The sequence below is a fragment of the Aythya fuligula genome, chromosome 9, assembly GCF_009819795.1.
Source record: "Aythya fuligula isolate bAytFul2 chromosome 9, bAytFul2.pri, whole genome shotgun sequence".
NCBI classification, from domain to species: domain Eukaryota; kingdom Metazoa; phylum Chordata; class Aves; order Anseriformes; family Anatidae; genus Aythya; species Aythya fuligula.
The window spans coordinates 2,378,039-2,404,336 of record NC_045567.1 but is presented as its reverse complement, the minus strand read 5'-3'; the positions used below and the strand labels follow the sequence as shown (position 1 = coordinate 2,404,336).

The 26,298-nt window shown below is 35.6% G+C and overlaps 2 protein-coding genes across 7 annotated transcripts in view; both read right to left on the bottom strand.

The window, feature by feature from the left end:
* Positions 1-5,944, bottom strand: part of XRN1 (5'-3' exoribonuclease 1) — a 39,509-nt gene extending 33,565 nt beyond the window's left edge. For all 6 annotated transcript variants that reach the window (XR_004253612.1, XM_032193532.1, XM_032193527.1 and 3 more), the window contains exons 1-6: positions 5,868-5,944; positions 3,429-3,661; positions 1,987-2,084; positions 1,529-1,638; positions 1,324-1,434; positions 1,014-1,096 (exon numbers count right to left, since the gene is read on the bottom strand). Coding sequence is in view for 5 of the 6 variants with exons in the window: in XM_032193532.1 (XP_032049423.1) it covers positions 1,014-1,096; positions 1,324-1,434; positions 1,529-1,638; positions 1,987-2,084; positions 3,429-3,661; positions 5,868-5,942 (710 nt within the window). In the remaining variant the exon portion in view is untranslated. The remainder of the gene's footprint in view (positions 1-1,013; positions 1,097-1,323; positions 1,435-1,528; positions 1,639-1,986; positions 2,085-3,428; positions 3,662-5,867) is intronic.
* Positions 5,945-6,970: 1,026 nt separating this feature from the next.
* Positions 6,971-26,298, bottom strand: part of ATR (ATR serine/threonine kinase) — a 40,413-nt gene continuing 21,085 nt past the window's right edge. The window contains 22 exon segments of the mRNA XM_032193338.1: positions 6,971-7,642; positions 9,059-9,164; positions 10,650-10,801; positions 11,762-11,915; positions 12,079-12,235; positions 13,030-13,180; positions 13,722-13,865; positions 14,172-14,372; positions 14,963-15,097; positions 15,906-16,138; positions 17,685-17,782; positions 18,206-18,348; positions 19,462-19,641; positions 20,168-20,327; positions 20,680-20,856; positions 21,983-22,160; positions 22,552-22,643; positions 23,216-23,307; positions 23,600-23,764; positions 24,100-24,278; positions 24,759-24,966; positions 26,090-26,227. Coding sequence (XP_032049229.1) covers positions 7,469-7,642; positions 9,059-9,164; positions 10,650-10,801; positions 11,762-11,915; positions 12,079-12,235; positions 13,030-13,180; positions 13,722-13,865; positions 14,172-14,372; positions 14,963-15,097; positions 15,906-16,138; positions 17,685-17,782; positions 18,206-18,348; positions 19,462-19,641; positions 20,168-20,327; positions 20,680-20,856; positions 21,983-22,160; positions 22,552-22,643; positions 23,216-23,307; positions 23,600-23,764; positions 24,100-24,278; positions 24,759-24,966; positions 26,090-26,227 — 3,417 coding nt within the window. The 3' untranslated portion in view covers positions 6,971-7,468.

The following is a 26,298-nucleotide window of genomic DNA, read 5'->3' as shown; positions in this document are numbered from 1 at the left end:
TAGACATCATAAAAATGCTACATCTAGTGCAATGCTTGAGGAAAAAATGGTACCAGGAGATCTTGCTTTTTCATTTTTTATTTAACTAATTCACTAAATGTTGTCACACTTCTATTATATTCTTCTATTAAAAACATGGGAAAGGGACCTCTTTCTTTAATTAGAATTAGCTCCTTTAAAACATTACACTGCTACATGCCAACACCATCAACATAACAAGGCAGAATTTATCAATTTAATTGAAAAGATGACTGCACAAGACTATGAAACACTTATTTCTGATGTTTATCACATCGTCCTTGGTAATAAAAACATGTATCATTTTTGCTAATGCATAAACCTAAAGAATTATACGACTTATTACTGTGTTATCCAAAAGCTTTATTATACCAAAAAGTGAGTATTTCTTGGTCTCTCCCACCTTTGCCTTGACCCACTGAATACATGTTTAAGGTTCTTCACAGAAGGAACCTACTCACAGAAATATCTACCAAAAATATTTTTTCTATTAATTCAGAATAACTCCATGCCCATGCACAATTCTGGAACAAAACACTTGATCCTGACTGATCATAACGCATGAGTCCGTTCAAATGAGCAAATCCAAAATAACAGCAACCAATCAGCCACTTTAGAACAGTTTATTTTAATAATTATTCCAGCCACTTACCTCATAGATAATTGAGTTTTAAAAATGTTTTTAATAAGAAGTGTGGAAAAAGCATCAGTACAGCCTAAGCTACCCCATTCAGAATATGAAGCAAGAAGCACAACACACCAAAGGCCTAAGGACTTTTTAATTAGCTGCCCTGACAACATACATTTTCTCACATAAACAAATTAAATCACAATTTAACAAGTTCATTTCTCTAAATTCACATATACTCTAACAAATAAACTAAGACTTGATTAATTTACCATGCAATCAACAAAGACAGTTTTAGTTACATAGTACCTTTTATGATTTCATTTCATCTTATATAAAATTAAGAGTAAAGTTAAAAGCAGTTCACCTTTGAGATTTTTTACCACCAAATCTGACTTCTTCTCTTAAGAGCGCAAAGTGTGCCTCATGACTTGTTAATCCCAGCATAATCTATTACAAAGAGATATTAGAAAGGTCTTATTTCATTTTTTAAAACTTTTACACAAGATTTGAACAATATAAATAAATTTTGCTGTTCTGTTTCATTATAAATTCAAAACTTTGTAGGAATACAAAGTTACATGTTTGCTGAATAAAATTTTGGAACACTGTGCTTACAAACCACAGACATACATACTTTGAAAACTTCTGTTGTTTCTTATTTTAATTTCACATACCAAATCAGCATCTAAGCCATAGAGACAGTGTCTTGTGTTTGGATCATGATGGGGCTTTGCTTTTTCTGATCTGATGAACTCCATAATTTTATGCTCTCCTTCCCCTGGAGTCTGCATGGAGAAAATACACACATAAATAAATAAGCATATATATTTATTTCAAATAAAATTGTTATTTTGAAGAAAAATAAGAAAATGCAATGACCTCATGGCCTGATAAATAGACTGTTACTCCCTGCCAGGATTTGTCTGTAGAAATTTTCATATTGACGAAATATTTAAGATGTTCATGCAATCTAGCCATGAATTCAGTTCCTGAAAACAGAAACCCAAGTTAAACACAAAGCTTTTAATTAATCATTAAAAATTGCATTTACATATGTCAAGTATTTATAATAACAGATACAGATGCTGTAATAGAAAAGGCGTACAACTGTTTTTTAAAGACGTTTCTTTTTTTTTTTTTTTCCCCCATACCAACTTAAAAAATCCCTAGAACAAGACAGTAAATCAACAATATTAAAAGCTATTCAAACTTCCTGTAATTTCAAAAGAAAAGGCACTTATAGATAGGAAAATATTACCAAACTATAGGTTTAAAAAAATAAACACATTTAATGTTAAATTTAGACATTAATTTAAATAATTAACAAAATATCTTACCTGGTGTAATACAGTTGGAGTCAAATCTGGCTTCAGTAGGTAGAGTTTCTCCCTTTTCTAATGCCTTTTTTATTTTGTCCTCTGCCTCTTTTGCTGACCTGAAGCAAAACAGGGGTGGGAATAAGGGGTAGAGAAGGAATTACCATAACATATTTCTGAAAAAAAATATTTATTAGTTGATTTTTAAAGAATGTTTAAAAAAAATAAAGAAAAAAGAAAAAAGAGGGAGAGACACTTAACTCCTGAACAGAGCTTGAACTTGCTTCTGATAGAACTACAAGACCTACAAATAGCTTTTTTACCCAGTAATGACAATAATCCATCATTACTCAGATAAAATTAATATTTAGATTACCTAGAAGATAACTGAGTAACTCATCCTAAGAAAAGTAAAATAACATTGAGACAAAGGTAATTCTTGGGATCTATACATCTGAAAATGCAATCTCAGAACAGCAATGAGCAAAGCAGCAAGTCTGGAGTACCACAGAGGGGAGGGAGGTGTGAACTAACAACTGATTGCCACTGCTGGAGAAACAAACAAAATCACCCCAGTATTCTTTGTCAAGGATTCTATGCGCACTTCTAAAACAGAAAAATAGAAATCAATGTCTTGAAATGGTTTAATAGATTCTTCTCCTATACGGTTTAAAGACTTTACTTGTTCTCTCAATTCTGCTTCCCCCCCCCCTTTTTTTTTTTTAATTTAGAACTCTAGATTTCTTAATTCCTTCCTTCTCCCGTCTTCTTTTTTCCTTAAAAACAGATAAGCAAACAACAAAACACCCTCCCTGGTTGAAAGTATTCTCTCTTGTCCCTTTCCTCCCCATGTGTTTGTCCCATTTCACTCAGTATCCCTGTATTGTCAGTCTCCAAACAACTTTCACATGTCCCAAAACATTAAATATTAATTTGTTAACACTGTATAATTTACTTGCAGCTGTACATTTGAGCTAGCTTGATAACAAGTATCCGCAGAAGCCAGAGATTTATTAGTTCCCAAACTTTCTCCTCTATGACTGGCAAAGAACAACCCATTGTAGTTACCCAAAAGGCCTCTCTAGCAATAGCATTCACAAGGAGCGAAGACTCTCATAAGTTATCAACCACCTGCAGACATCCTCATGAACTCCAGTGCAGATTTATTCCACTGAAAACTTCGTATTAAAAAAAAGTCTCCATTGTCCCCCACCCAAGCTTTGCACACACAGAGGAAGATCTGAGTAACAAGCACACTTTCCTTTCTGGAATGCTGATTGTACATATTAACCTTTTACAAGCAGCTACCTTCACTTAACTAAATATTAAAGCCACTGTCAAAGGCATGACTACTCACAATATATTTTATTTTTCATGGTATACGTTTAAGTAAATGTTTTTAGGTAAATGTTTATTAACCTGAAGACAGAGGTTAATAGAGAGAGAAGAACAAATATTCTCACCTAAAACGTCTTCCACGCTGCTGATTCATTTTTGCTCTTGGAGCTACACCATCAACTGCCATGAAGAAAACCTTCCTTGGCTTAATAATGCGAAACAGTACTTCCAAATAGTGAAAAATATCAGCAAAAATCTTATCTTCTGAGATTCTGAAGTGAACATCATCATCATTTGGATGTGAACACTGATGTATAATGCCATTCATGTCCAGGTACAAGTTGTCAAATTCTGGAATCTAAGCAAGCCGTAGTTAGTACCCAGTTGGGAACAGCTGAAGGAACGCAGTCACTGCACAATGCACAGCTGAGAATAATAAACTCTGGAAATGAACCGAGGTGGCAAGGCTTTCCCAGAACCTACATACACCAACATGCTGAGAGTATCTTGACTGGTTACAGGCTTCTCTGTGCTTTCATTCCATTATTAGGATTTTCCCGGTGAACCGATTCATATCCCATCCTGAACATTTTTGGCCCAGCAAAGGCAACACAATTCTAGAGATAGCTATGTTCTACATGGTACGAGGAGAAAATCCAAGTGATTCCATTTTGCATAGCTGCACTACAAAAACAATACAAACTACAAAACTGAGGATGCAGTTTCCAATATTATTTCAAAAGCAAAATCAGCCTTAGGGCTCTCTTAGTCAAACAGTTCCTACCGTGACCACTCCATGCTTAGCTATGATAATCGCTGTCTGTGAGTCTAGAGAACAGTAGTTATCACCAAAAGCAGTAGTTATCAGCAGTATCATCAACTTCTTTGTCATGAATTCCAAACTTATGGTTTACTGTTTGCCTAAGTCTCAGTTCTAGGGAGCTCTGTCCTGGCTTCATCTCATAGCCTTCTCTGGAGCAGCCCAACTTCACAAGCAACATTTAGAGCACAAACAACGTATGGCACAAAGGGGCCGTTAACTACCTTTCTGTTGCCAAAAGAACCAAATAAGCACAAGAGCAGTTTGCAATAAACAAATCGACTCTTTAATCCACCAGTATGACTGCTCATAAAAATTCTCCAGGGGCAGAACCTCCAGCCACCAGCAATAACTACTCTTTTGTTGTGCTCAGTGATCTTCGGTATAGTTAAACTCAGTAGCCATACTGCTCTCAGCTCGCTCAAAACTCAACTCATCAACGCAGGCACCACCTTTAAACAGGAACTGAGCAGGGCATTACACAGGCAGCATCATAACGAGAGAAAAACTAAAACAGGATGTTGTGCTTTTGTATGGAAGCAACATATATATATATATAGACATACACAGACATGTATGTATGAAAACAGATGGTCTAAGAAGCACAGACACAATACAATTGAAAAATAATTGTGCGTGTTTTACACAGAAATCGCCTTCTATTATTCTGTGTAGATTTTCTGTAATAGCAGACAGGAACAAAAAAAAGATGTAGCTTAGACAGGTAGCCTACGCTGGGAAAAATTCTTATCAATGTAGACAGATGAGGCTGACATCATAGTTCAGCCAGCACTCCTGCTTACAAATGGTAATAAACAGGACATCAGATATATGTTAGCAAAAATTACCATCTGATTCTGTTTGGCCAGAGCGGGAGGTGGTTGAAAGCAAACTTTCAGAGCACTGAAACACCCGAGACAGCAGTTACCTGCCAGAACAAATGTGGACAACCACCAGCCTGGTATCTCAAAACACCAAGATACACAGCTTCCAAAATAGTAGAGAACAAGCCTCACTGTCTTTTACACAAAATATACTAGCGAATACATTTGAAACAGTTTGAAGTCCTAACCTGGATGATAGTATGCATCAGGCTATACATTTGAGAGGTCTAGTAAAGATGAGGAAGAACGTAGATACACGTTACCATCCCAGTCTCGTGTCACAAACAGCCTAGGCATTTTTTTTCCTCTTTTATAAACAGTGAGTAGCCCACACAAGCAAGTTGCATCATCCAGCCTCCAGAAAGCCTGGCTACAGAGCGGCAGCACTGCCCTACTCACGGCTGAGTTGCGCTTTCATTTCTGAACAGCTCTGACAGGCTTTCAGAGGGGTGCCACCCCTGGGGGTACTCCCCTGGCTTGGGCAGGCACCTGCAGCCCCCTCAGCCGCCACAGCTCCTACCTGCACGCCCGTTTTCGGCCAGCAGCCCCGGCTTTCGGCCGCACGGCTGCAGACGAAGGCAGCCGAGCCTCACCCCAGCACAGGGGCCGCGGGGCAGCGGAAGGGCCCCCCCGGCGGCCGCCAGCCCCGCGCGGGCCGGGAGCGCTCCGCCAGCCGCCAGGCCGGCAGGGTGGGACCGACGGCCGGGCCCGCACCTCCCGCCCGGGGGCCCCCAGCGCCTTCCGGGCCCCCGCAGCGGCCCCCGAGCCCCGGCGGAGCACAGGGCGGCGCTGGGGCCCTGCCGGCGGCCCAGCCCCCCCGGGTGCCGCCCGGCCCCGACGCCCCGCGGCCGCCGCCTCACCTGGTGCTCCTTCAGCACCTGGCTGAGGCACGGGTACCGCTCCGACACCCAGCGGTAGAACTTGGGGACGCCCATGGCCCCCCCGCCCCGCGCCCCAACGCGCCCCGCCGCCGGCCCCGCTCCGCTTCCTTCCGGCGCGCCGCGCTGACAGCCCGCCCGCACGCGCCATAGAGCGCCCCGCGGCGACCATAGAGTGCGCCGGGCAGAGCGGCCGCGCGTGACGTCGCGGCTGAGGGCGGGAGGTGGGCGGGGACGGCACGGGGGCCCCTGCGCGGCCGGCCGCTGCCGTCAGGGCCCTCTGCTGCCCCCGGCGGGGGGCGAGGCTCGGGGGCTGAGCCGTGAAAGGCAGCGCAGCGAGCGGGGAAGGCGGTGGGCTGCTGGAGGCCGTAACGGGTTTAGAACGGGACCTGTTAGATCTCCAGGGACCGGACTAACCCGGCATAAAAAAAACATTCAAACGTATTTTCCAAACGATGTGGAGTGAAAAATGACCGCCAGAGCCTAAACTCAGCATCACTGTGACGAAAAGGAACAATGCTGGTTCTTTCAAAACAGCAAGAGCACAAAAAAAGCACACTAACTTTCTAATGTGAAAACAGAGCCTCATCTTTCTTATTGTTCCCCTTCCATCCTTACACCTCGGAGGCACAGAGAATCAAGCAATACTGTACAGGAATAGCATATCCCTTCTGACCATAGGTACCTAGTCTGAAATGGAATCTGAAAAGAAATCACTCGTTATAGTTGCACTTTTCCAAGGGGATTGTGCAGAGCAAAAAGCTCTTGTCCAGAACTCTCAGGAGCCTGAATGTGTTTTGCAGCCACAGCTCCTATACCCTGCCTGCTGCACCAGTGTCACAGCCATGTCACCATGTTCCAGTGTGTCATCAGCATGTTCCAACTCACCTCTTACTCCCATTTCCTTCAGGAGGGCTTGCTAGCACAGTAGGCAAGGGCTAACAAGAAACAATCTCAGAATACACTTTGTGAGTTTATTCATGATAGGCCTTGAGATCCTAAATATCACCCCTCCCTCTCAAAGACAAGGGACAACTTTTCAGACATTATGGCCACGTGGAACAGAGTCAAAAGGAAACCAAAAATCAAGTTGCACTGCTGAATAGAAATATACTTTTGAACTCTGAGTAGAAAAAGATGAAAGCACCCCTTTACATCATATCAGTATAAAATGTAATGTCAGATTTTCTAATCTACAAATGAAGTAATGAAGAATGAGGAAATCTTTATAAAAATATACAGTATTTTAAAAATAGAGTGCACCTTTTCAACACTGAAAATATATTCAGAGTACATAAGAACCTAAGAAACTTGCAGACTTGTATAGTCCATTTAGCTGCTCATATGTACATTGTTTTTTGTACAAAAAAAAACAAATTGTAACATCTGACACATCTGCAAGCACATTCACAACATGCCTGCAAGTGTTCTGTATATTTTATGTAGATTTCAGATTGACCTTTAAGACTGTGCCACCACTTACAATCACAAAACAAAAGTAACCAGTTATCACTGAGTAATACCCTCTGAAGAATATTACAACTTCATAAATTGTGATGGCATCTTTCCCAAATGAACAGATTTCACATATATGGAGCCCAGCCCATATACATTTGGCAGAGTAGATTGTCATCACTTGCTTCTTGAATAAGGTAATGAACATGCCCTTCAATAGATAAGGGTAATCCTTTTATTCTGTTTCTTGTCTTGATAACACCCTGTAGCCGTTGTTCTATATCAAGGACATGGGTTTTGGCCTAGAAACAAAGAAAAGGAAAAATAATTGAATATTGTTATTTTCCATGGTCTTCCACATCTTAAAATAAAACATCATTATTAGGATGTGTTTAAAATCTGTGTGTTAATTTAATACAAAACGTCTACACCAGTTAAAGGATAATTACTGTTTTAAAATCATTCTCCAAAATAGATACATTATTGGTCAAATTAGAGCTAGTGTCTTAAATTTTACAAATAAAGTTTGCCAGAAAAAAATGAGAAAGCTATGCAAAAGTATTTGAAAATGTTAGTATGTTTTATTTCATAGAATTCCTTCCAAATAAATAAATAAAAAATTGAATTTGCATTTATTTATTTATTTTTTTAAAGCCTTCTTTATTTTTATGTTTTAAAATTCTGGATAAAATTAAGGAAACCTACACTTTAGGCCAAAATTATGAGCAACTGAAAATGAAGTCTCATAACAGGTTGTGTTGAACAACTCAAAATGAACTGTTTTGAGGCTCAGTTAGAGTAGCTAGTTCATACCAATTATATTCAAATTTTCTTTTAAAGCTCAAGTATTATATTGCCATCTATCCAGAAAAACAGTTATGTATGTTAACTATGTGGGTGATCCTGTAACTAAATGAAAGGCTCTGTAGAAACAGCTTTGTTGGCAATTATTTGAAGATAAGATTTCATGTGCTCAAGTGAAGCTCAGGAATATAGCTTCAGTACAGTATTTTGTTTTTATCTTAGTTGCCCTGTTTGTCAGTGCATCATATGTTTTATGTGCTATTACACGTTTAGTCTTTTAAAACATTCCTTTTAAAGCCAAAAAAAAGTCAGACAAATCAGACGTTTTACAGAAGGGAAAGAGAATAAATACTACAGCTTGTACAAGCTATAGTTTGTATAAAAAATACAGTATTTGGCAGCAACTATGAAAGAAACAGTAATTAATATTTTCCAAGTACCCCATTCATATTATTGAATAAATAAGGGCCTTGTTGTATAAATGTCCACTCATGAAAAGCACCAAGTATGCCTGGAAAGGACATCTGGAGTCCTTTCCAAGTGTTACCATCACTGTTACTCTGGACAAGCATGCAAGAATTTTACAGAAAGAAAAAGCAGGAGCCTTTCCTATTCTGTTTTCTGTTGATGTCGTCCAAGATTTGGTAACACTAATGACAAAATTATGCATTGTGTTTTGCTTGATTCTTTAGCAGATAAATGATATTTTCTATCAATAAAAATAATAGTTATCCTTAAAAAGGATATAAAGAGACTAGCATTGAGATAATCCAGAGGAAACAACCAGAGTGATTTTCAAATCAAGGAAACAGAAAAATAAGAAATTTAAGATTTCAATTAGAAAATATGCAACTTGCAACCATAATGGATGCGTGCCATTTCAATACCTTAAGCTATGCTTGTTTTGAACTAACCTTTTCATTGACAACTTCTCCAGTTTCGTTCACCTGTGCTTTTGTGTTCCCTTTAACAGGCTTACTCCACTCCACAAGAGGATCATGGAGAAAAGTCTTTAAGACACTAAATAAATGCATTAAAGAAAAAAAATAGAAAGATAAAATACGCATTTTCTCTAATTGATTTTGACCAACACATACTTTTCAAAACAAGACTTTTTGTACCTACAAAACCAAAATATTGCTCTTTACCTTTTAACTTTCATATTCTGAAATGAGGGGGAAAAAGCTTTAACACAAAAAACAAGCATCTTTTTCCTTTTCATCTCTCTCCATGTCACTGCTATTAGTAATTTCATAAAGACTAATGCTTTAAGTGACTTTGAAACAAAACAGTTTGTTATTATGTATTTTATCAAATGATCTGTATTATTCTACACCAAGTTCTGTAACTAAAATACTAGATAGGCAAGATATTCCTAAGACAATTAAAAAAATGCTTTTATTATCTAGTCTTTGTAGATCTTTAACTACTCTTCCATTTGAACTTTTTATTTAAAGATGTAGGTCTTAGATCTTTTCTTCCCCCTTAAGACTTAAAAATCTGAGGATCTGAGGGTGAGCAATTTATTCATTGTTTTTGCCTTAAAACAAAGCTATTTGTTATACAGTAATATATTAAGACCTGCATCATAAACCTTCAACTTGTCATTTTATGCAATTATTTGAATAATTCAAGTGTTCCTATGCAGTTTTGTTTTCTTGTGAAATTAATCAGACCAAAACAATTCTGCTGTGGACATCAGTTCTTTCTGGAGTTCAGATCACCAGCTGAAGTTACTGCGGTTCACAGCCACTCATTAGTTGCAAATTAACTGCCTTTCCCAATGTTTCTGTGAAGATAACTGCACATTTACTTCTGATGAAATATTTCGTTAGCTACTATCACTTCCAACTGCTACTTATGTAGTCCTAAATGACTGCCTGAAATGAATTGGAAAGGACTGACCCTTTGTCAGCTGAAACATGGAAACAGTAAACCTTGTCAAAGAGATAATATGATCTTCACAGCTGATCAAAGCAGTTGTGACAATTCACTTGGGGACTTGCAAGTCCCATTTTTGCTGTTCCATCAGATATCAGAAAAGACCTGTGACCATATTCTAAAATTTATTCCCACTGTACACTGAAAAACATTGCATGATCTCTAAAGAATGAATGCAGAAAAGTGGTTTGAAATTATTATACAAGATGGGTACCTAAGCCAAATATTAGAACATTGATCACTGACTATCTCCTGGGACCTGAAAAATCCAGGATAAAAATGCATTTAACTCAGGAAGAACCAAGAAAACTACAAGATAAATGAAAAAAGGCAACTTCAGCAACGTGTACTAATTTTTAATATATAAGCATTATCTAGTTATAGTAGTAACAAAGCACTGAGTCTGAAGTTAGCGCTGAATATTTCTATTAGTTTATATTGAACTGTATGTTATATTAAGACTGAGCTGCATGACAGCCATATGCTGCAACTAGCAGTTACTGTTTTAGATGTTTAGACTACAGAGAGCTTTTTCAGAGTTTATGGCAAAAACAGTTGCCGTACCTCATTAGAGGCTCCCTTTGATCACGCATAAGCCTCATTGTGACTTCACAAGCTCTTCGGAAGAGACCTTCTGTTCCCATTGGGCCCATTCCATGAACCATGTTATGAGTGAGACGAAAAGGAACAATCTCGGGAACTTCAAAAGTTTCTCCCTTTACATTGATAAAAAAAAAAAAAAGGTTTTGCTATCTGCATTTTAAAGCGTAGTAACATAAAGGTAACATTTGTGTTGTTCTAAGTTTTTTTTTTTTTTTTTTTTTTTTCCCCCCTGTCATTGCCTGTGGCAGATTCCTAAGTGAGAAGACATGTTTGGTCAGATCACAGCCCTATCTGTTAAAAGCAAATTACCATGAATAAAGGATAACCATGTCCAAATAATTTCTTTCATGCATTAATACACTTATGTTCTAAATATATAATTATGTTAATACACATATGTTCTAAATACATAACACAAATCTGTAGTCTGAAGCAAAATGCTAACTTTTATAATTCACAGGTTTGCTTAAAGCTATTTCCTTTTTTTTTTTTTTTTTTTTTTTTCCCCGCTTAATTAAGGGCTATGTAGGACAACTTACTCTTACTGAAATGGAAGCAGGAGCAATTACCATCTCTACCTCAGTTATCTGTATTAAAAATGGCAAATGTGCCACATTAAAAGCATATTTTGCCAGAAATACTAAAACTCCATAACCCACTCAGGCCACAATTTTCTTGTTTATTTTTACAGAACCATAGGATTTTTTTGTGCTGAGTGTTAGAAACACAAAAACTTCACAGCAATAGAACTCTGCATGCAATAATTACAGCTTTGCTTAAAAAGTGGCAGTGGAGAAAGGAGAGTCATAAAATAAGAACACTAAAATTTGGGCTATTTCAGTGTATCCATAAGCTCATATGATATCGGCATAATCAAAAAGTTGGCTTTCATTAGTGCAGTACACAAAACAATCACATATTCTTTACATGTCCCATACTTTTTGTTGGGTATAAATAAGAAAAAGTGAGAGACAGAACACAACACACATGTTAAAACAAAACAAGATATTAGGGTTTTATAACTTACATGCATGTAAAATAAAAACCAAGTTCAGCAAGGGGGCATTTCTCACCTTATTGAAAAGACAATTGAAATCCACATGCACGCATTCACCAGTCAAGGAATCAAAGAGGATGTTTTCACCATGACGGTCTCCTAGACCAAGTATGTAACCTACCATTGACATGACTGCAACAGAACGACAATAGGCTGACCTACTATTGTACCTGTGGGAGTAAGAATCAAATATATAAGTCAAAATCACCTCCTTGTCTGTCTTTATTCAACGGTATTGTTGATTCAAGAGTATGTTTATCTTTTTTCCAACAGTATGTTTAGTGAAATAGATAAAGTAGATAATCTTGAGCTAGCCCAATCTCGGTCACTCACCACGAAGTAGGATCAGGGAATGTCCTAAGAAACCATTCATGAAAGACAGGAGGATGCCGGGGCAGAAGGACTTCTTTGAACATTTTCAGCTTTTCAGACAACGGTGCTGACTTTGGAAGCATATGCTGACGTAGTTCCTTTCCAGTCATATAGATACCTGTAAGAGACTTCCTCAATTAGGCAAAATAAATCCCCAGACATAAAACCTAATACTTACTATTTCAATATGATATTTTAGATAAGATAAAAATCTCCATAACAATGAATTAAATGATTAAATGGAAAATAACCCATAGATCATACTGTTGTCAGGGTGCTGGAAAGTAAATAAAAACCCATCATGTTAACTGAAACAGCAGACCAAGTACATCAACCCCTTTCACAAACAGAACAGAAAGCAAAAACAACTGATCAAATCTCAAGTCCATAGCCTTTTCTATTATTCAGTGCTGCACTTTTTTTTTTTTTCTTATAGAATGATGTGAATCATTTCAACAACAGTACCAGCAGCATGGGAACGTATTAAGATGATTATGCTATCAGTTCTCTCATTAGCAAGTTGTTTACTGCAAGCAACAATTCTCTTCCATTTAAGAGTGAAGGTATACCACACACAAGAATTATCCTACATTGCAGATAATTAAAGATACATGATTGAATCTTCCTAGAATTTAGTCTGCTTCCTTGCTGTTTGTATTATTTACTAATAAAGTTACAAATCCTTTAAAAATAAACAAAACACAACACCTAAGAATCACAGAATGGTTTAGGTTGGAAGGGACCTCTGGAGGTCATCCTGTCCAACCCTCATGCTCAAGCAGGGCCACCTACAGCAGGTTACCTCGGACCATGTCTAGGCTTTAACATCCTTCTCTTTCTCTGTTCTCCCATATCTCTCCCCCCCGGCACGTCTCTTTCTCTCTCTCTCTCTCTCTCTATTTCTATTTTTACCTTTCTCCTTATAAAGCTTTATCAGGATATTTCTTAAGCCAGCAGTATTGTTCACCCATTCAATTATGCCACATTCATCATTTAATGGAATAACTGCATAGGTTCGAATATGGAGTTCTCGCCTACGTGACTCTGCATCTTTTCTTAAGCACTATTGACAAAAAGAAAGTAGACATCAGATTAACAGATAACATAGGATGAAAATGTATAAATAACAAATGATTCATATTTATTTTCTAATCACATGATTTAGAATTTAAAATTCTGAGCTTCACTATCTGCAGCAGATTAAATACAAGTAAAATGCTCCTCTCTTTTCCATAGTAAATTAAGATGAGAATTTTAGGAATATTAGAAAATTTTGAACAGGAAATGAGAAACAACAGCAGGAAAGTCATTTACTGTAAACATATTTCCTGCATATTACTGCTGGAAGAAGCAATGATTTTAGTAAAATGTTTTATTGTTTTCCAAAGTCTGTAAAGAGTTACACATTATCAACTGGTATTGATTTCAGATGAAATAAAATATTTGGTGACAGTTTACATTTTCCTCCAGAATATTTAACTCAGGATTAGCTGCCAAGTTCCCTTTCCCCACCTCTCTTTTTTTCCTTCTTTATTATTAGACAGTTTAGCTTTATTTTAGTTTTATATTTTGGTCAGTAAATACAACATATCTGATTGTCTAACCTTATTAATAAGGGAATTGAATTCCATGAGCCGACAGTCTTTTCTTAGATCATCTTTAGGTTTACACATCATAATATAAGATTTCCCATCTGAACCTCTTAAGCTGATCTTTTTTGGCTTTTGAAGTGAAGCGAGAATTTCCACCTAAGGAAAGAAAAATGGTTTATTAACACCTGTATCAGATTACACAAAAATAAAACATCTACCATTAAATGACCAATTTAAGCAGTCACATTAATATCCTGTAGCACCATGGAAGTGCTAGTCTCAGGCCAAAACATGATCTAAGTACCAGGAGGCTATATCCTTTTCAGTTATTATGACAGAAGCAACTAATTTTCCATGAACATAATTACAAAGTTAGCCTTGATTTCTAGGGAACAAAGATTACCAACTGCAGCTACATTTATTTAACATGAAATTTAAATTAGGTGCCAATTAGAGGCTTACCGTATCATCAAAGCCTGCAATGTAGGCCCAGCATCCAGGAAAAGGATCATGGTTAGTATGTGAACCAGGAATTGAAGGAAGAGTTGGTATCATAACAGATTGCAAAGGAATGAGGATTTGACTAAATGTGTGGTCTTCTACTAATCTCTTAAGTGTTTTGAAATGAATATTCATGTTTAACGTTGAGCTGTTTCCATCAACCTTAAAAAAAAATTGTTGAAAAATTAAAAACAGGCACAGTCAGAATAACACTATTTTGCTATTATTGATCTTTATGAACTAATATTTTTTGATTATCAGAAAAATGAGAAATTACACATGTAATGGGTGTGGTCTAAACAAAATATATATGACCTTTATGGCACACCTTTTTCACTCTGAATGTAAATACATGATAATTAAATAGTTTATTTAATTTTACCTCTATTGTGAAGATTGTATGTTCATGACCAACCTATTTTTATAGTTAAGCTCTGTAAAAGTTACTTAACAGAATCACATGAACTATGTACATATTGATTACATTTTGATTGATTATTGATAAACATATCATTAAAGGGTAAAATAATTGTAAGCCCGCACAGTATGAAATGTATTCTTATGTACTTAAAACATGTTCATTTATAACTATTTTATACTTTTAAAATATTTCTATTAGGAAACAAGTGACTACAATTTAACAGAAACTACACTAGTGTGATGAACTGGTTATTGCAAGCTATTAGAAGAAACTTTTATGAAACACCTGTAAATAAACCTATTTACATGTATTAATTTATTTTTGTAAGTACCGGTTTGTTGCATAGTTCTAACAGTTTATCTGTAAGGCGTGTTGCATCTCCAATAAATTTTCCCAAGGATTCCTTCATGTTGATGGCTTTGTTTAGAATTTCCTTGCATCTATTGACACGCATAGGGTATGAGGACTGAAAAATAAGCAAAGTTAAAATTTATGAAACAATCAAGTGATTAAAGATTACTAAAAGGACAGAAATATCACTAATAACAATAATATTATTTACTCCACTCACTGCTTGTAATATTTAATACCTGTAGGACAAAGTTCTCCAACTGAAATCTCATGCTTAAACTTACAAGTGCTCAAATGTGCTCTGTGTATGTGTTTGTGCATGCATGGGTGTGCATCCATGTTCCTTTCTAAAACCATTCTGTGCAGATCCACAGCATAAAGGCTAATATTCAAGAATATAGGAATGTATTCTGAAAATTATTTCAACAGCCTGAAAAATAGAACGCACCATGCCTTCTAAATTGCTTTGAAATGATCCTATTACCAGGCAGTTTTAGGAGTAAGCTATATATTTAGTTAATTTTAGTCAAGGTAGAGGATTGAATATTTGATTATAAAACTAGAAGTATTATTACAATTTTAAAACAACCAAACCTATTGTCTGTAACTACTTAATTTGTCAGCTTTTTTTTTTTTTTTTTTTTTTTTTTTAAAACATTTAACTTTCCTTCCCAAATATATTGTACAATTCAGGATGTATGTTAGCATTCTTATTGATTCCATTTTTTTTCTGTAATTACATGAACTTCTGGCTACAATAAAACCTGCTTTGACAGCATGATACCCTGATCCATAGTGCTTTACTGCAGCAATTAAAACACTCAATTTTTTCTTATTAAGTAAAATAGGTTACATTCACATTTCTCTCTCATAAGAACAGTTTTACAAACTTAATAAAGGCATAGCTATACATATCAGGGTACCTTAGAGACAGCAGTCATCATCCACATTGCTTGCTGTGGGTAGGCTAAAAACACCTTAGCAACAATCACCATCAAAACAGCAAAGACTTCATCATGAGAGTGGCAGATTCGGGATATTAGCTGAGAAAAAGCTGTCAGAAACTGGTAAGGTGCCAAGTGATTTGTGTGCTCTGTAATCACCTTATTTATTTTTGCCAAATCATTTTTCATTTGAATACGCTCAGAACGACTCACTGAAAAAACACAAGACAACAACACTCTGTCACTTTTTTCACCTGAAACGTGAAGTCATTTACATCAAGCCTATGCAAACACATTTTGTTACTAATTTTCATTAGCCAAAAAAGCACAAAGGAAGAAGCAAAAAAAAAAGCCCTACTATAAAATTCTTTTTAACAGATTGTACAGTAACTTAAATATATATGCAATTTCACTAACCAGCATTACAGGAGGCATGACTGGAAATAAAATAAACAAGCACAGACAACAAGAATGTGGAAAAGACAATATAGCAAAAGCTCTCCATACATCTTTAAAATAAAACAAAACCACACCTCAAAAGAATACAAGATGTTAAAGTAAGGGCATAAAACCTATTTTTTTTTTTATATTTCTCTTTGAAATATTTGTAAACAAGTCTGTGTAGAGAAGAATATTTTAAACAACAGAAGCAAGACTTGGGCATAACAAAAGCAAGCATGTACTTGCTCATCAGTAACTACTGTTAAAAATATTCCGTTTTGAAACTGCAGTAAAAAGATTTATACCCAATTAAATACCACACAGAATAACTGATACTTCAGGTTGGGATATCACCACAGATTTTACTTGTTGTCCTGTGAGCAAATAGTTACAGTTGGTATTATAGACATTTACTATTCCTCTGAAGTGATGCCATGGCATGCTGTTGAATGACAACAAAAAACAACAATACAAAAGAAAGACACCAAACAAGAAAAACACTCCATAAAACACTCCATGTATTTCCCCAAGAAAAAAAAAAAAAAAAAAAAAAAAGATTCCCGTATTTTTTAGTGGAGAGAAAATGAAGAAAGCCTTTAAAAGGAATGAGAACACCTGCTCTCATCTCCACCCTTGCACCTGAGGATCAAGCATGAATATCATCAGAGAAAAATGCATCTGATGTGACTGCAACCACATTCAGCTGACCTATGTGCTATGTGTACAGAACCAGGGTAAGATCAAAGAGCCACACTTGTCTGTCTGCTTCACTGCAGACCTGCAGGAAATGTTTGCAATTTTCATTTGGTCAAAAATTTGCAAACAAAATACATCCATGGTAGTAGTTTCACATATCTGGACATTACTTACAGAAATCTTTTCTTCCCCATTTTAACTTGGGTAAAATGCCTTCAACAATTGGAACCAAGGCAAATTGGGGAAAAAAGCCCCAAAGCCTTTACTGTAGCAAGTGAATACAAAAACACTACACATTGCTCATAAGAAGGCAGCTTAGAAATGGTGACTGGTTTCAATACAAAGATTTCCTCTAAATCTGTTTATTGACTTAAGTATTCTGAGGAATAATTCTTTCTCATTACATAACCAAAAAAAAGTTTTGAGCATTTTAAACTAATTAATACTGTCCTGTGCATTAACATTCCATAATTTCAAAAAGAAAACCACAACTGTTTCATGTTTCTACATAACCCAGACAGTAAGTCTAAACAAAACTGTAAAAATACTTCACTGCTCTTTCAATCATCTATGCAAAAGCAAAACAGATGGAATATGCACGGGAAAAAAAAAGTGTTCTACCTTTATCACATTCATATGCTTTTGCTCCAAAGTCCAGCCATAAAGAAAGCATTCTTGGCATTGACTGATAGATGAATTGGTTTCCATATTGTAGAGACCTATAATTACACGTTGAAATCACAGCATGTTAGTGATATATATTAGAAGCATTAGAAACTTACTTTAAAGTTATATCCTTACTTGTTTCACATGCCATCCTGTACTAGAAATTTATGTTCAGTGTTTTAACACATCTGCAACAACTAAAAGCTTACTAATAGCTAGGGTTCTGTTTTACATTAATCAAAATTGCAGATGAATAGTTAGCTTACTGTCCTACATACTCAGGACAACAATTACTTTTACAGAAGGAAGAAGTAAAATCAATTAGTTATTAAGTGTGCATTACTTTGTTCCACTATACTGCATAAAAAATTGAGTCAGTCTGAATTGCTGAAAGACAAAGTATTCCCATAAAACGCCGTTTTGTCATAACAGTGATTTTCCTGTATTAACCACACAAAGTTCCCGTGGATTCTAACCTTCCAAAATGATGAACTATGTATCTAATCAGATCTCCCTGTTTTTCCATCTTGTTATCAGTTACCATTGGCATTAATTTATCATAGTATTTAGCAAGATAAAAATGTCCATCTTCCCATTCTGGCAAGAAATTTGTAACATCCTGTAACAGAAATATATAATTACTTTGTCAGAGGACTGTAAGATTGGAAAAAAAAACCTCAAGAAACAAAGAATCTTGTATTAGCTATGTTGTGCAACATATGTACAGAAAAGTATTAATTGTAACTCCAAAATTATAATTTTGCCCCAAGATAAAGTCTTGTGTAAACTGGAAGTCTGCTCTTAAAGTTTCTTTTAGGCTTGGAGACAGAAATAGAATTTAAGACAGAATGATATAGGATTCCTCATCTAAGATTATAGCTTCATTAAAAATATTATAATCAAGTTCCTGGTCATCTAAATACTGTGTTTCCTTAAGTTTTTGGAAAAGTGAAGCAGTGAAATTGTACAGCATATATTAGAAAAGAAATAACTTTGCAAATGACACATCCAATACATAACACTGGTTTGCTTCCAAATCCAGTATTTAGACAGTAGAAAATGCTAAGCATTAGTGTTTTTATATAGTTCAATGAAATTGCATCAGTTTTCATTATTCCAGCATTCACTTGATTTGATACAGCTGTTAGACGTCTCTCTAAATAACCGTTACAGTAGTATTTTAATTAGTAAGGTAACAGGAAATAGCAATAGTATCAAATGTCAAAAATTGAATGGGAGACATTAAATTTAAAGAAGACTATCAATATAGATCTACTATTGCTGTATTCTTTAAATGTACAAATTGCCTCCTTCCTAGTTCTTAAGAGGTTTGAAACATATTTGAAGCAGAGTTGTAACTCATTACCAGAGAGAAGTAACACTGAAGATTTTAACACTGTCTTTTTAGAGTACCCTGCATTTAGTGAGGAATGCTGATTTGTATATCAGAAGAAAAAAATCCATACACCCCTGGTTGTTTTTTTTTGGACTTCAGCTGTCATATTAGGTATCCTTAGCTCCCATACTTGGGAATTGTAGATTTCCCTGAATTTATGTGTTATTTTAAAATTAACTTAGATAGTTAAATCTTTACAAGAAGAATCACATTGATACACCATTCAATCCCAGCAATGCTATGCTTGGTTGACATTATCAGGAGCACAATGCTGTTTTTCTTAAGAGATCTATTTTTAAAAACTACTGTCTTGTTAGTACCAGCATACTGGATTACCTTATACTTTTTCATAACTGCATTGCTTTCAAAGTTAGCAGTTTCTTCCATAAATCTGCCCACTAGCAGCATTGCCCGACCATGGATGAGCTGATTTTTGGTATTACATGGTGCTTTGTTCTCAGAGAAACACAACTCAACCCCCTTCTGGAGAACAATAAGTGCTTGGTGAACGTCAGCCTAATGGAAAGATGAAAATGTTTTATATAGTTTAAATAAATGTAAAACAGCTTACAGTTGTTACAAAGGTAAAGTTATGTTCCTGAGTGTTCTAGACCATTCTGTCTGTGGTCATGAGATGTTGTTGTTTTCAGATGCTTCTTATATTCCCTTATCTCAGCATAATTGTCACATTAGACCTAGCTCAATAATTATACTGATTGCTTCCTAGTTCTAACTAGTTAAAAGGAAACCAATTAAAGAAAGTTCTACTACTACAACTAAATTACTCTAGGCTGCTTCAATAGAAGCAGGTAATCCACCACCTTCGTACCTATTGCGAGAAAAGTCAGTGGATATAGAAAAGGCCAGATCAGCAGTTGGATGCAAAAACTTACTGTTTCTCAACTGCAATCAGAATGTATTGACAATCCCAGCTGATGTATTTTGTGTGACACAATGATTACGTGCCTTTTTTTTCCCCCTTGAAGACTAAGGATTGTTTTCTTGCATGTAAGAAAGTAAATTCAATTTTGATTTTGTTTACCTTGGACCACAGCCACTTTGCTCTTTCTATATAAAGTTCCGAGAGTGTAGATTCCCCAGCGTTCAGGAGAGCGTTATATGCAGTCTGGTGATGACCAGCTTTTCTTGCAACTCTAGCACTCTGGAGCCAACACTGACCAACAAGCTCACTGTAATCCTGGCTGCAGAAAGTTTTGCACAAAACAATTTCAGTCACATCTTAAAAATATCACAACATTCTGAAACCCACAGAATTTCTCAATAAGCCATGCACAACACAGCAATTGTTTAAAATTGTTTTTAACACATTTTGCTTTTTTTTTGTTTAAATGAAATACTCTATCCTGTTTTTCCTTATCTTTCCTATGCACAACACTTCTTCCTTACATTTTGAATGTAAACAATATTGCAGAGGTCTGCTTTTGTCTATAACAAATTCCCACAAGTTTTATCTTCTCTGTTCTGACATGTATGAAAAGCCACAGTGTGACTGAGAATACAACATGGAAAGACAAGAAATAGTCATGTTCTCACCTTTTACTGAGACTAAGCAAAGCCCTTCTCAGTGCTAAAATAGGTTCTTTTGCTCTGTATGAGTTCTGTGTCATTTCAATACGAGCACACCAATTCAGGGAGTCTCTACTGTGGTTGCCATCTGGTTGCTGAAACATTGGTCCAATACTATGTTCCAACTCACACAGCATGTGCAACCTATTATAGAAGAATAAAAACAAAAACTGCTGAAAATTGCTTGCTGTTTCATATGTGTTTGCACACACATGCAACTTTCAGACAGCTTTTTGCCATTTTCTTTCTAAAAGCTATCCATATAAAAATAACTTCAAATAGGAAGACTTCTTTTAAAAGCAAAAATGCACCAAAAATCAAATACACAAAAACAAGGAGTTGTTAACTGACTAATTATTTTCTCACTATTCCCCACCAAGCTACTGAACACAAGATGATAAAGGTTACCTGGAGAGGAAGTCAATCGTTACAAAGACAGTATTTCTATCCATTATTTTTAGCAAAAAAATTCTTGGAGAAGTCTGATATTTTCTATGAATACCATTTTGGATGCAATGTACTGATACCTAAACACCTCGTTTACAATAAAGTTTCTCCACTTATCAAATATACTGTTATTAGCTGTAAAGCTGCAAAGCTGAGAGCTTGTAAACTTCTCATCAGCAGTCTAAATATGGTGTGCACATATGACTGAGAAACAGTGACTGTGTGAAAGTTTCTAAATAGCAAAGATCAATGGCTAAATCAAACAAGTGCGAGAAAGACATATATTAACAAGGTCTTGCCATAAAGGTGCATTTACAGTGTAGAGGACCTATTATTTTAATAAAAATATAATAAATATTTTAATAAAAAAGGCTACTTCAAAACTGATTAAAAAAGAAAAAACACTTAAAAGGGGTGGGCTTTCAGTTCTTACTGTTCTTTGCTGACAGAAGAAGAGAATGCTTTTTCAGGCCACTGTACTTGTCAAAAACCAATAGTCTTATGTTAACAGATTTAAGTTACTGGAGCTACTGGCCTGTATATACTACTTTAGGCATGCAATTGAATCGTTGATTTCTTATTACTTGATGGTTACATAAAATTGATTGTTCATTTTTTAAAGACTATAGCCAAAAGACTTTGTGAATACTTTTTCCAGGGACAAAAAAAAGAATAAATACCCAATTAATCAAATGTTTCCATGTCGCTGAGTATGCAAAAGAATGACAGTAAGTATGTATCAGTATTATTTACCATGGAAACTGAAAATTCTTGCTGTACACTTATGTCATTTTGAAAATAGTGATAAATGGAAATCAGAAACCTGATAATGTGTTCATATCCTCGCTGATAGGATCCTCTTTCAAAGCTTGCTGCTGAAAGGGGCACAATCTGTTCTGCTCGAACAACCTTGAGTGTTTCGTAAAAAGCTGCTTTGTTTTTCTTCTTGGCTGATAATAGTAAATGTCCCAATCTGACACTCCAAGTTGTGGACTTCACATCTTTGGGAGAGGAAAGAAAAAAAAAAAAAAAAAGGCCTCTCAAAGCTCTTTCTTTGGCAGTTTAATCTGAACATACTAATTTGTATTAACATGCTACTGGAAATTCCTCAGCATGAGTTTTTCTCGGAACTAATTAAATGAATTTCCACCTCACAAACTAAAACAGCTCCCTAAAAAATTTGGTGTCATACTCACTATAGGTTTCTACTCATGGACTATACAGCTCACAGTCAAATACATTCACAAAATCTAGAAGACTGTCAGGAACAAAGCTCCCCCATTAAAACTCACAAATATAAAATTACAATCACTGCCCCTTGATTGAAGATTAGACTAAAACATACACTTTTTCAGGAATGCAAAGGAGTGTTCTTATTTTGATAAAACTTACCTGAAGCTAAATAATTTTCCAGTAAATCCCACCGTGACAGTTTCCAGGCTGCTTCAACTCTGTATGTGTTCAATTCAGAAATCCACTCAGACCTATTAGAAGAAAACAAAAGAAATAAAACTGTGCTGAACTTGCTTATATTTTTTCCCTCCAATATGTTACTTCCACATTTTATTAACAAATATTTTTTTACATGAAATTCTGTTTTGTTTGAAAATAAGTAAGGTAAACTTAATTTTAACAAAATACAATAAAACCAAAGGATATACATTGGTGAAAAAATAACTATACTACTTCAACCCCCTAAATTCAATTTCCACATAGTGTCTTTACCTTCTATGGCACATTTTAAAAATTACCTTCCAATCCATTTCTCCTACTAGACTATGGAATAGCTACAGAACAAGCAACACATACAATGATGGTGAATAAAGGATTCTGTTCTTTAAAGTACATCTCAACACTGCACACAGCACAGATAAAAGGACTGATGCCTCGGATGCCTTGAAATAATAAACTTCTAGATGAAGTACTTAAAGTTTTCTAGCTTTACACTACTAGCTGGATATGCTTGATAATGCACAAGAAGTGACTACTGATACATATGTATAACACAAGGACTTTATACTACTCTGATAAACATATTATTAAATGGTTATCATACCTGTTCACAAGTACTCCGTTCACCTGAGTAATGACAGTAGATAACTGACCAAGGCCTAACATGGACTTCACTACACCATGGTAATGAATAATCTGGAAATAGGAAGAAAGAAAACAAACAACAACAAAAAAAACACAACACAAACAACTTGGACATAAGCATCCATCAACTATTATCCCAAGACAGCAAATTACAGTATGGACCCAACCACAGATTTGTTTCAGTTGTTAAGACACTTCCAATAGCAATACATTATTCAGCAAATGTCATTGAAAATTCTTATGTTCATATTTTACTTAATTATTTTAGATATTCTAAGAGGTATTTTGTATTTGTTTGTATTATTTAATTATATGATAATTAATAGATTAAATATATATTTACCTGATCAGGTTCCAGCTGGATAGCCCTATCATAACAGGCTGTAGCATCCCTTAACAAGCCAATACTTTCATGTTCAAGGATTTGTTCTTTGAGAGACGGTTCTGCTTTCCGAATTGCACTCACCCCAGCTACTCCATCTGGCTCATGCATAGCAGCATACAATTTCTTTGTTCAAAAAGAGAGTTTAAAATGGACATTGAAAACAACTTTGTTACAGCAAGAAAATACATATAATATGTTCAGAATCACACGTATTGTGAAAATACAGAGCAAATTACTCTGTAGGAATTTTTGACTTTAAGATTTCATCATAAACATCAGTTTTGATAGGCTACTTCCGAAGTTGAGCCCTTCTTTTGTTTAGTATACTGCAATACATCTTATACTATAATAACAATACACATCATACCATCTTAAAGAATAATCTGACAGAGCTTTATTCATCTATATTTAATGTCATTTTAAAATAAATGAAACAAAAACCAAAAGAACTGCAGAACCTGAAGAAATCCAAGATGCTCCTGAATATTTTGTTTTTTCTCTATGATGAATGATTCAAAGTGCATCACAGCCCTTGTGTAAGCCTTAGAGCGAAATGAAGCCACAGCTAACGTATCTTGAGGTATAAGGTCTAAAAAGCGTGTCACATTTTGATATTCTCCGCAGTCCTCACTTGATGCTATGGAATAAAACCAATTTTAAAAGTCCATCATTGAGGTTTCATATGTAAGAAATACCCCTATGCATTAGAATTCAAGTAATTCACAATTTAATGAGAAAAAATAATTAGCCTAATATCATATTTTTCACTTCTGTCAACAGTAAATCATTAATATTAATATTGCTGAACTTCCTACATATTGCAAGACACCATCAAATAAATTAAAATGAGCTTTTAGAGATCTACCAAAAAAATTAACATTTAATTTTTAAATTTTGAATCTATTTCTTAAAATATACACTCAAAACAATGAATTGGGCGAGGGAGGTGGAAATCACAATATGATAGTAAAAAATCGTAAAGCAGACTATATTATATAATCGTAAAGCAGAATTACAGTAATATTGCATTCTTACATGGTCATAATGTGAAGTGGCACATTAAAAAACTTATTCGAAGAATGCAAACACCACTTGAAATAAAGTAAGCATCACTTACTTTTTAGATCACCTCTGTCTTTGCAAGACTTGCTAGGATTTTTCTCAGCAATATGCATTTGAAACTTATGTCTAGCCCACTGAGTTAGATGATCGAGCATGGAGAACACTGTCTGCGTGCTCAGTTGGCTTAGATCAGATGCACTGTCTTGAAGTCTCCTAGTACACTGGTCATCATGTTTCAGAACAGCCATAATCTCCATGTAAACCTACACAAACATTAATATGATGAAAAACAGAAGTACCATACAGGCACCAACAGAGTAGAAAACAGCACATATTAACATAATTAACAAATCAACATTAAAAATGAAGATAGTAGATATTTTAAGTGCATACATTAATAAATTGGTCTTTATTTATAAGCCTTCTTTGTCTGGTGATCTTGAGAGGAAGAAAGGACAAACCAAGTACAAGTCATCATCAGAAGACTGTGCAGCAAGAAAATCTTTGAAAAGCGCATCCTTGGATTCAGGGGGGAAAATAATAAAAATCACAATTTCTGAAATTTTACAATTCAATACACAGTGAATGCTGCTGCACTTCTGCACACAGCACTTCAAGTTTGATAGAGTCAAGTTCACTACTGGCTACAAGATCACAGATTTGATTGTTGCCTATATTGAAGTACATACAATGCTGAAAAGACCTGCTTCCTGTTCATTTTAGTCAACAGGAGATAAAATACATAACAGACGCTTATTGTGGATGCACTCCTTCGCAGAAGAACCATTACCCTGAACAACCTCCTACACACCCAGAATGTTTCAACACCGGTATTTTAACTGTGAAACTTCAAATTAATAGAATGTAACCTGTATTTTTCAGTTTCTTCAACTTCTGCTAAAGCAAACTAAAGGAAAGATTAATTCCTGGATGATGCTTCTCCCTCCTGCCCCTGCTCTGCATGAGTGTTGTATCTGAACAGGTTTTTCTACTTGAATCATAAGTGTGTGCAAGGGAAAGAAAAAATTATGGGTCTGTATTCTCAGAAGTATACAAGTTCAATTTATTCCTTAGTTTTTGCCCCCTCTTCCTCTTTGTACAACTGTATCTCCTATTACTGCAATCCTACTTAACAACATAGTATTTCTACTCCTAGGCCCTGCTGAAATAACTTCAAGAAATATAAATCCACAAAAAAGCAACTGAACACAAACTTGTACAAATTTATTTAAAAAACCTGGCTGAAAATGTAGTGGGGTAGGGAAAGAGGAGAGTGCTTAACAACTACAATTTGTTCATGTAGGTCTACAGTAGTTCTGCAGAGCTGAACAGCTTCTTAGGAAGAACAGCTCTGGAATGTTGCTGTGAAGAATTCATACATCTTACCTCTTGTTGATCCTCTTGGCTGCACCCCAACAAGACATAGACAAGGATGTGTGGAAGCAGATAAATTGTCACTTTATAGTCATTTTTCATCATAATACTGCAGCAATCAAAAACTTTTCTGGCAAGATCATGTCGCACCTACAAGAAAATATTTCCAGCAGAAGCATCATTACAAATACCCAAATACTTAACAGGTGTCTATTTTTGAC